Source organism: Gavialis gangeticus, unplaced genomic scaffold (genome assembly GCF_001723915.1).
Source record: "Gavialis gangeticus isolate Ggan-Ray unplaced genomic scaffold, GavGan_comp1, whole genome shotgun sequence".
Classification (NCBI taxonomy): domain Eukaryota; kingdom Metazoa; phylum Chordata; order Crocodylia; family Gavialidae; genus Gavialis; species Gavialis gangeticus.
In genome coordinates, this window is record NW_017728964.1 from 3733698 (window position 1) to 3744592 (window position 10895).

Consider the following 10895-nt stretch of genomic DNA (forward strand, 5'->3'; position numbering starts at 1 on the left):
CCTGTAGGGGCCTGGTCTCTGAAGGTTCATGAGGACTGCAGATGGCAGAGGAAAGTATTGACTGACTGGCCTCCAAGGAGACCCCCAAACCACACCTGATACCCCCACCCTCTGCTATGTTGCACTGGAGTGCCCAGTCCATTTTACTCTGAGCCCAGAGAGTGCAGGATAGAGCCTTACAAGGTCATCGCCATCCATATTATGTGCATGAAACTACATGCAGCTCATCGGGGGGGACAGCAGGAAAAAGGGGATACAAGGTTTACCACGGTGCCCATCGGGGTAACTAGATGCAATGGCCACAAACTGAAGGAGAGCAAATTTAGATTGGGCATCAGGAAAAAAATGTTTACAGTGAGGGTTGCCAAAATATGGAATATGCTTTCAAGGCAGGTGGTGCTGTCCCCTTCCTTAGAGGTATTTATAGGAGATTGGACAAACACCTGGCTGGGGTCATCTGACCTCAGCACTCTTTCCCGTCCAGGACAGGGGGTCAGACTTGATGATCTAATAGGTCCCTCCCAACCCTAAAATCTATGAAATCTATGTCCCAGCAGTGCTGCTTTAGGCAGAGATCACAGGCTTTTCATGGTTTCCCTGTTGTGATCTTTGGCTTCATGTGCCAGCCAGCTCATAGCTCCCTGGAAGCGCAAGCTGATGTATCCAAGGACATGGAAAGGTGAACCCTTTTCACTTGGATGTTGCTGCCAACAGTGATGTGGCAAATGAGTACAATGCCATGCTATGGAGTCCAGACTAATGTGGACCCAACTCCAAACCATGGAGTGACATTTCTGGTTAAGGCAGCTGAGCAATGACTGGTGGGAGCACACTGTCCTGGCCACATGGAAGATTAGCAGCGGCAGCTGGACTTCTGTATGTCCCAGGTCACCTTCATGGAAACCTGTGCTAGCCCCCAGCCTTCAGCATCAAATCACTGTGATGAGAGCAACCTGACGGTCAAAAGTATGTGGCCGTAGCCACATGGAAACCTGCATTCCTTGACAGCCTCCCGTCCAGGGTCAACCAGTTCAGCATGAGTAGTATCCACAGCAGTAATATCACCAGTACAGAAGGTTCGCCTGGTGATCAAGGGGCTGCTGGCACCAGGAGTCATCTACCTCACCAGCACTCAGGAGGTCATGGCCAGATTTAGGTGTATGCAGTTTCTGAATTATATCTGGGCCATTGATGGCACAACATAATCATCCTATGTCCTTCTCACCACAGTTGGGCGGAAGTCATAGGCTTTGCTGGAGTACTGGTTAATACAAACACTGATCAGTGCATATATAAGAGCTTTGCCAGAGCATTAAGGGCGTGTCTACATGTGATGCTACGTCGTGTTACAGCGATGTAGCATCCACTAGTGTGTACACATGACCAGCAACTACTCCCCCATTATAATGTGCCGCTATAGGCAAAGTAGCTGCTAAAAATAGTGGTGTGGTGCACATATGGTGCAGTATGAGAAGTTACTGCATCATGCTTTAGTACTTCCAAAAGGAAGTACTAAAGCATGTTGCAGCAACAATGTCGCTGTAGGGCAAAGCGTAGATGTACCCTGGCTGAAGCAGGCCTCACCAAAAGCTGACCTCGCTGCCTTAGGCTTGGAAGATACTTATAAACTTGGACTTTCCAGATCTGTGATATAGTTGATTATTGATATTAATTGCTAAGGTTTATTGTTAAGATGGGGTCAGAGAGTCCAGAACATATGCATGATAATGACAAGAGGTATGAGGATTCAAGTAATTTGGTAATGATATTGATGTTGGCTAGGTATATACAGAACTGTATTAATATACCAAGAGAAGGAATGGAAACTTTTGGAATTTTGCATTAAGTGTAGGGGATGCAATATTATAGAAAAGGGCCAGAGGGGACCTCAGGAGGTCATGTAGTCCAAACCCTATAATGAGGACAGGCCAAAACCCTGGACCCAGTCAATCTCAATCAAGAGACTGAGGCAAGTCGTCCCTTGACAAGTGTCACCTGCAACAAGCCCAGAGCAATGCCCTGGTCCCAGCTGGGCTGAGGAAATCACACCACCACATCCCCTAAAGTCACAAGCAGTCAGCCCCATCTGCTCCCGCCCTTAAAAGCCACCTGAAATTCTCGCCACCTGGATTCTGCTCCTGGAATTCCCCTCTGTTGTGGGTATCTTGGACTCTGACTCCTATATCTGGCCCTCCCATGGTGACCTAATTACTAGGCCTATGCCCCAGCCCTTACAGTGTGTGCCTTCATGATCAGCGGTGTATTGGTAGTGGTGATACCCCTACCCCATTACTAGGTAGTGGGCCACATCATGAGTAATGAAGTATGGGAGTAAGATCATATGTGACCTATGACCCCTGGGACAGTAGAGTCCAGCTCAAGTGACATGAGCAATGGCTCGGAACCAGCTGGCTGGTAGAGGGGTTTGGTGGGGGGCCAATAGGGGAGCACGGCACTATGAAATGCTTTGAGAAATGACTACAACCATCTCAGGGAACACTTAGCATGCGTGTGTACCAGCCTGTTACAAAATGTATGTAGCTGTTCTCTGTCCTTGTCCCAGTCCAAGTTCATCTCAGTTACAGTGAGTGATCAGAATTGCATGAATTATTACAGATGAAATCACACCATGCCTTACAGAATGGTATGGCTTAACTTTTAAAACCTTCTGCCTAGAACTGGTTATCTTCATCCCTTTTCCCTTATTTTGCCATAGCTGTGATTAGATGCAGGAAACTCTCAGCATCAAAGCCAAAGGTACTTACAGATACCTTCCCCTACACCACACACACAAACAGCGCCTACAACCAAACCAAGCAAGGTGCACAAATTTATTAGTTCCATCAAACAAAAGAGGACTGCCTGTCCAACTTGGCCTGGGGCTTCTTCCAGAGCTCCCATTTGCTTCCCTTTTTCACTGGGTGTGCTAGTCACCACCACTACCCTCATTCTCTCCTATTGATGCTGTTTCACTTCATGTAAATAATGAAGTAGTCAGGGCACAAGGACTGAAACCCAGGCACCCTGCCTTCCAGGTAAGTGTCCCAAGTCATTCTCATGCTCTTGCTCGATGAATATTTAGATGCTTTGTGCTCCTTTATAAGGAACTTTTTATAACAGGGATTCCCCCATAGGATTTTACAGAATATACCTAACAAAAGAGGGTCTGTTCTGGGACAGAACAGGACATAGGCCCTTTGCCCTTGGGAGGATCATGTTGCGAATGCCTTTATTTATATTAATTTATGGGGGGTGTTTCTAGAGCTTTGTGGTTAAGGGCTTGTCTATTCAGGGAAAATTACTGGAAAAGCTATATAACTATTCCGGTATAACTAACAAGTTCTAGGTTCCTGGTTCTCAATCTATTCTATGCTGCGGGAAGTAAGAGGTCAGGCAGACAGCAGGGCAGGGTGGCAATTAGACACTGGTTTAGAAAGGCTTAAGGGTAGGGAGACGGGTCACTTGTAAGAGGGACAAACCCTCCCTCTCTGCCTATTCTTTGTATTTAAATCCCTTCTATTTAAAACCCCTGCTTTCTGTAAGTCCATTCGTACCATCTGATGAAGCAAGCTCACCTATAAAAGCTTAGACCTCTCCAAACCGGTTAGTTTAAGGTGTTACTCTACCCTGCCTTCGACACTGGGAGGGATTGGTGGCTAACTTGCCATTTGTATGCTGAACCTGTTTCTTCCTACTATAAAACTGCTAGAATTAAGGTGTGGCAGCTGCTTATTGTTCACACAGAGGCCTAAATACTATTTTGCTTTATGTGCCTCAATGGCTTGCAGGCAGCTATTACATAACCAGTTTGGGGCACTTAAAAGTTTGGAGTTCCTTTTATCCTTTGCAGCAACATGAAACCACTTTGCATTACCTCCTGCTGGAAAGAGAGAGGAGGAAGAGGAGGAGGGTCTCTGATATTTTAGCTCAGTGCCTGGGTAGAAGGAGACTCAGGTTCCAGGCCCCCCTCACCAAGTGTTTGAATCTGTATCTCCTTCCTAGCAACACACTTTAACCAGCCTTCCTTTTGAAACTGCCTACTTCACCTCCTTGCTGTGATTTGACCAAAAATTTGGGACTGGTCTGGCCTGACACTGATGTCCAGGTGGTTCTTTTTCCCCCTACAACTTGGCCAGAGTGCAGACCTGCTGACCATGCTCCTTAATGCTCTGTCACCAAAGCTGAGTCGCAAGCTATGCGTAAGCATCCGAAACTGCTGTCATGCAGCAGTGCACATGCCATTTAGGTGCATCAAGGGAAATAGGACCAAATTGGTCCTAAGTTTTTGCTTCTTACTGGAAAGGTGGCTTGTGGTTTTAAGGTGCTACAGCCCCATTCAGATAAGTCCTGGTTTACACGTGCCGTTCAGGCATAAATACTGAGACAAATTAAAGCCGAATCCTTAGCCCCAATCATAAATTGAGGAAGGTAATGCTCATTGGGCATCTATACATGTGCTCTGGGCTGGAGGGGGGGCACTTTAATTAGAGCAGCTCTTAGAGCATCATATATTTTCAGCATCCTACACTTCAAAATGGTGGTGGGGGGCGCTTTAACTAAAGCTTGTTTAATGAGCTTTAGTTAAAGCACCCCTGCTGCCATTTTGAAATGTCGGGACACTGAATACATGTGATGCGGAGGCTGCTGGAGCACACAAATTAGCACGTTCCAGCAGATTCACAGCAGACTTGATTGAGTCTGTTCTGACACGTGCTAATTAGCATGCATTGGAGCAGAGGTCTGTCCCGTGTATAGGTGTCCATTTCTGCTACAAACAGAAACACAAGGTGCAAAGAGGAGGAAGATTTCAAAGCAATGCAGGGGTCTAGGCCAGATCTAAACTAGAAACATTTGCTGATGGAACAATATTATTTAGGGGTGTGGTATTTTTCTTACATGAATGCAGGTGTGTTAAATTCATCAGGCCCCATGGGCTGGATGAGGAGCATGAAGGCAGTCTGCAGGCCGGATTGGCCCCCACCAGATCCAGCATGGCTGCCACATGCAGCATGCACCAGATCCAGTCCTGTGTGGCACGTACAGCACACATGCCACATCTGGCACATGCTGCACATGCAGCTTATGAGTCCAGCCCAAAGCTAATGGATAGCTCTGTGGGCCAGATGATAGGGCTCCACAGGCTCGATCTGGCCTACAGGCTGTATCTTCAAAACCTCTGCATCAATACACTGGTAAACATTTCTTGCATAGAGATAGTTTTAGCAGCATAAAAGTGCTTTTTGCTGGTACAGCTTACCAGTATTTCATTCATGGAATTGGCATCAGCTGTATAGGAACTAAAGTTCTACCATTACAAGGGCACCTGAACAAGGTGGTTTTGATGGTATAACTATAGCTTTACTGGTAAGCATATTACTAAATCCCTGCTGTTGCATAACAGCAGGAAGCAAAGTATCTAACAGTGCTTTGAGTAGCAGAACTAACTTATAAAAAAAAGCAGGCATTTTCCAAACCAAATTTTGAATGAAACAAGAACTTATTGTTGCATTCATTTTTTAATTGAATGCCACAACTCCATGTTGGCTTGTTTCCTCCTCCACCCCTTGTCTTTCACTTATTTTTTTCTCTCTAAAAAAAGTGGGGAGGAGGGGAAAATGCGGAGAGTGGGGAAAAAGTCTCCTAAACAAAATAAAACAAAACAAAATCCTGAAAACTGAAAAAACAACCCAGCTTTTCTTTGAAAGAGTTCAAAAGAAACTAAAACTTTTTTTAAAAAAACCTTAAAATTGGTGAAACTTTATTCATTCTGATTAGAAGCAAGATGAATATCTAATTCATAATAAATAGTTTGCAAATGAAATAGCTTCTTTTTGTTCATATTGTCCATAAAAACTGCATTTTTTTCAAGTTTGTGAAACTGTGCTACTCCCCCAGATTTCTCCAACCAGCTTGTTTTCTTGAATAGTCATGGAGTAGGAAAGCAACAAATAGAGATATATACACTTGAAATTATTAATACAAATTAAAAAATTACAAAAATATTTTAGGGTATTTTTACAGTACTGACTCAGTCCTAAAAACAACTCTGGGCAGATGCATTGAGGTGAAGGTTGGAGATAGCTTCAAAACACACCATTTGTCCAAAACTTACTGAAGCATTCATAGTCTATCACTCACGGAGAGTGAAGTATTTGTTTCTGTAAGCAGTAATCCATTCTCTCACTCCAATGCTTTATTATGCAACTTGTAAGCACTTTATTCATGGTCAAAGGAGTGACACATTTTACAACCCTGGAGAATAAATCCCATATTTATCTGCAGAACAGGGGCAGCCCACAGTGTGCTCTCACTTGACAATTTTTTGTTCTTTTTTTCCCCCTTAGTCCGATATAAAAGTAAGTTTAGACTGATATTGAACTGGTTGCTCTTTGCTTATAGAAAAACATGTACAACCCACTGTAGATCTTCACCTTTTCTACTGCCTGGGTCCCCGGGCCTTGAGCTTTCCACTGCTGTCAATCAAAGGTATAATACTTTAGCTGAAACACAGTAGCACCATTGTTTTTAGGTTGATAAGCCATGAATTTAAACCTTGCAGGGGACTTTTAGCACCAGCTATTCCAGTTTCCCTTTCCCACTCAGGACCTGGCTGGTACAGACACTTCACTCACATTGTACATGAAATAAATCAACATTTAATAATTATCTTAGAAGTTCTTTGAACAATATTTTACAAATCAGCACAGCTACTTACACAAACTTACTGATGTTTCACATATGTACAGCTTAGCCTGAAAAGTTCTATCGTTAAAACAAATCTAAGACCGTAAAATGGAACAGGGTTATAAATCCATAGGGTTTGTGCTTGTTTTTCTTCATCACAGGGAAATTCTATTTTCTGATATTTTTGAGGGGCCAGCTGAGGCATCAACATTTGCACCATTAGTGGGGACAAGGATATATTTAGTCATGGTTGCTAAGATCACGAACAGCATTCTGACAAGTAGAGGTGTTGTTTAAAAGTGTTAAAACAAACAAACAAGACCAGCTGCGACATTTCAACTGTTCAACAGACAAAAAAAGTCAAATGGTTTGCTAAAAAATTAAAAGTCAATAGGAAAATATTTTCCAAATGTGTGGAATAAAAGATCCATTAAAAAAGACTTTACTGAGTCCTTTGATAGGCTGAAGTTAGAGTATAGTGCAATAAAACAACACGACTATTTTACAGGGGGAAACTGAAGGGATGTGTATCAAACCCAATTTCTGTTTTGGGGCCTCAAATCTTTGTGTGGGTTAGTGACCTCACTCACGCACTCTGGCTGTTTCTGTGAAAGTGGTTTTAAAATGACCCAGTTCCTTCAGAGAGGAGAAAGCTCTTGCCACTCATGTTGCAAGCTGATAGCAGCTTGGCATTTTCTTTGGACTGATCACTGAGAACAAAACTAGAGGGGTTTTATTATGTGCAAATAATAAATTAAGGGTGTAGATGCTCTTGGTTCCATAGATATAATATGGGGAGCTGGCTCCTTCTTGAAGGTTCAGCTATGCAATAGAAGCAAGTTTCCCTGCAACCAGGAATTCCCATTGGTGCAGGGCCACATGATGCCACAGACTTGAGACCCACTTCACTGCATGCAAGGTCTTCCTTTATAATACCTAGTGATGGCATTATTCAAGCAGTCGGAGAAGAAACACAGGCCTCAGCCCTGTGTAGGCACTTTTCAGAGCCCTCCAGGATGCAGATGAAAAACATCCAAGGTCTTCATGCACATAACAAGAGTGGAAATTTGGGCAGGGGAGAAGGGGGATGCTTGAAGGCTAACAACAGAGTGATTACAAGGCTTTTAGAAAAGGCACCATTTTTGGATCTATGCCTAGCAGAGAGGGCTTGCTCCATGAAGGTCTTAATCTCTCCTCTCGCTCCCCAGAAAAGCTCAGAAGCAGTAACTTGCTGTTAGGTCTCATACCATAAGTGGGAGTTCTCACTCCCATTTTAACCTCCAGACCAGAAAATGTGTTCAAAAACAGCCAGTCCTCAAAGTGATGGACAGGGTGGTAGTTAGTCCACATGGATGACACGTGGGAAGCATCTGTGCTGTGTAGAGTACCCACTGAGCAACATCTCAGGGGCAAAGCTCAACCAGCTTGGGGCTTTGAGAATGAGGGCCTTGACTCCTTGCTGCCCAAGGCCTGCAGGACCTGGAATACTATAAACCTGCCTTCCTTCTAAGTACTTCAACAAATCAAGTTTCTCAGCAGTATCCCTTCTAGCTGACTTGAATGCAGCACAGCTGGAATAAAGGATCCATTAAAAATCTGGAGAGAGGTGCCTTCTGGTTGGAGCAAAGAATGCTGGGAATTGAGGGGGTTAAAATGCAAACAAAACAAAATGGGGAGGGGTACGTAAGAAGCCTATGATAACCTCTATTTCCCCCATTTATGCACATGAATTTCTGAGTGCAGCTCGCTTGCTTCTGAGCTGTAGCTACAGAAAACCTCAGCAAGACCCCAGCAAAAATACACTGGGTACAAAGCCCTCTTGGGAAGGATGAGAAGAAACTCAGGCACACGGGCCTGGGCTACACGTATCTCAGGCAACCAAGGGCAAAAGGGCTCCTGACATCTCTATACAAGTTAATCCTTCAACTACTGAATGTCTCAAAATAATAAAATCAAAGGCAGATACAGATGCAACATGCACTCACTAAGAATTTGTTCCCACTGAAACCAGTGGCAAAATAAATCCCATGTTTTCTGATTTCAAAGGTCATTGAACTGACCTCTACATGGCCAAGCCAATCCCAGTAGCCATGGAGGAAGACCATCAATGCAGTGATCCTCTTCTGGCTGGTAAAGGCCATTTTAGCAGGGGACACTTGACCAAGCCCATCTTAACATTAGGAACCAACAAGCCAAGCAGTGACCATGCCAGGAAGCACAGCCACGTGTGTGTGCAAATAGTTACTTCACTGAGAAGGTTAACAAACTCTTCCACCTCTTATTGTCTCTGTGGTCAGACAGCACCCACAGGTATTGCACCTTTCTGGCACTTTGTACCTATAGCCTTATAACTGGAAAAAAGGAAGTTAAGAGGCTTTCCTTGGATTGTTGGAGAAAGAAATGCAGAGTTCAGCATCTTATATCTACTGTAGGTGTCACTAGTGTTTTTGATCCCAGGGCAGTCTGCAGCAAATCTGTCTCTCTGTTACATTTGAACTCATTCACACTCAGCACAGTGGCTTGCCCAGTATTTGGCTCCTGGTCCCATGAACTACCTTCTTGTGAGTGTAATTCTTTCAACAGCACTCAAAGCAAGTATCACATTTTACCTTTTCATGCTCTTTTAAAGGTAAGATTCAGTGCAGGTAAGCAGGATACAGGGCCATTTATCTGATAAGGGGAGCCTGTCTCCTTCAGGAACTGTGTTTTTAGAAAATAATCACTTGGGTGACCTGGTTTTACAGTAATTATCATTTGGTGCATAAAATAACCCCAGATATAACCTATTGCACTAGATCACTGGCATGACCACTAAGCCACAATCATCTTTCTAGCCCTAATCTAGTCATCTCTATGGACCAACCTATAGGACAAATAAGTCCCATCCACAAAAAAACCCCCCTTAAGGGTGAACATGTTTCTGAACCCCACATAATTTGTAATTTTGAAGGTGAACCCAACTTTGCTCTGGGTGAAGCATCTTCAGAATAGTCTAAGGGTAGTCTGCAGCTCACCAGGCATTTAAGGCAACTTTATACCCTATGGTCAGTAAAAATCTCTTTATCCTTGTATGTCCCTCATTATGTCCATCTATCATATTCTCCCCAGTATCTGCACTAGTTGCAAGGTTCTTTCAAATACAGTTCACCACCATTTCCTCATCCTTGGTCAGAAAAGGTGTCTCAACTCTTCTTACCCCACCCCTTCCAACCAGAGATCTGCAGCACCATCTAGAGATTTTCAGGAAATCACTTCTGTCCCAGAGCCTGGTATCATGACAACAACCAGACCTTTGGAGGGACCTTAGTCTTTCTCAGATGCATGTTAGATATCCAGACTAAGAACAGCTTGTCCACTGTACTAATGCTTTAGGTTCCAGGATGTCATTGGTGGAAAGATCTAGGTCTCCAACCTGATGGAGGAGGATTCCTCTAGGAGACTGCTTTCACAGATACCATGATGCACTGGATGCAAGTCTGGATGGTCTGAAGCAAAGTGAGATCTTGCATGTCAGCCTGGCCTTGCAGGATTTTCTATGGCAGTGCTCCACTAAAGGTGACAATGGGCAAGCACAGAAGAGAACAAAACTCAGAAGGGTCTTGAGAAAGATGAAATGAAGAGGATCTCCTCGTTCCAGAGGGTTCATTGTCCCTGGGTTTGTAGCATGCCGAGACGTCACACCTGCAGGAAAAAAAAAACAGGAAATGGAAATCTTTGTGCTGTGTCCAGCTGTGACCCAAAGACTGGGGGTACAAAAAGGGCACAGACAATGGTGATCAAATTACAGGGATCACAGACAACCTTAAACGGCCTCATTTTCAGAAGAGCTGAGCAATACCTCACTGAAGAGTCAAATCCCTCTTTGGTATCCCCAAAAAGACCACCCTAAGTGGAGGTATCTACAAAACAATAGTCTCTTCTGAATATGTAGGCCTTCAAAAAAAAAAAAAAAAAATCACAATTCTTTTGCATGTCCAGAAACAAGTGTATAATGCTCCTTTTTCATTTAATGTATCAAACTTTCAAATTAACTTCCTCAGCTCTTACAGAAATAAAGGAATTAAAATCTGGCCTTGATCATATAGAAAAAAATAACACAAAGGAACTTTTTTAGGGCACCAAAAAAACTGGCATGCAGACAGGACCAGCAACCCTCATTTAGCCTGTAGGTCTCGAGGAGCTTGATACTCCTGATCCAGGTGGCATTGTGA

At 43.8% G+C, this 10895-nt stretch overlaps 1 protein-coding gene across 2 annotated transcripts in view; it reads right to left on the reverse strand.

The window, feature by feature from the left end:
* Positions 1–6338: 6338 nt before the first annotated feature.
* The window catches only part of PIK3R5 (phosphoinositide-3-kinase regulatory subunit 5), a 122058-nt gene continuing 117501 nt past the window's right edge, over positions 6339–10895 (reverse strand). For both annotated transcript variants that reach the window (XM_019502082.1, XM_019502090.1), the window contains exon 19: positions 6339–10365. In XM_019502082.1, the coding sequence (XP_019357627.1) occupies positions 10218–10365 (148 nt within the window). In that variant the 3' untranslated portion in view covers positions 6339–10217. The remainder of the gene's footprint in view (positions 10366–10895) is intronic.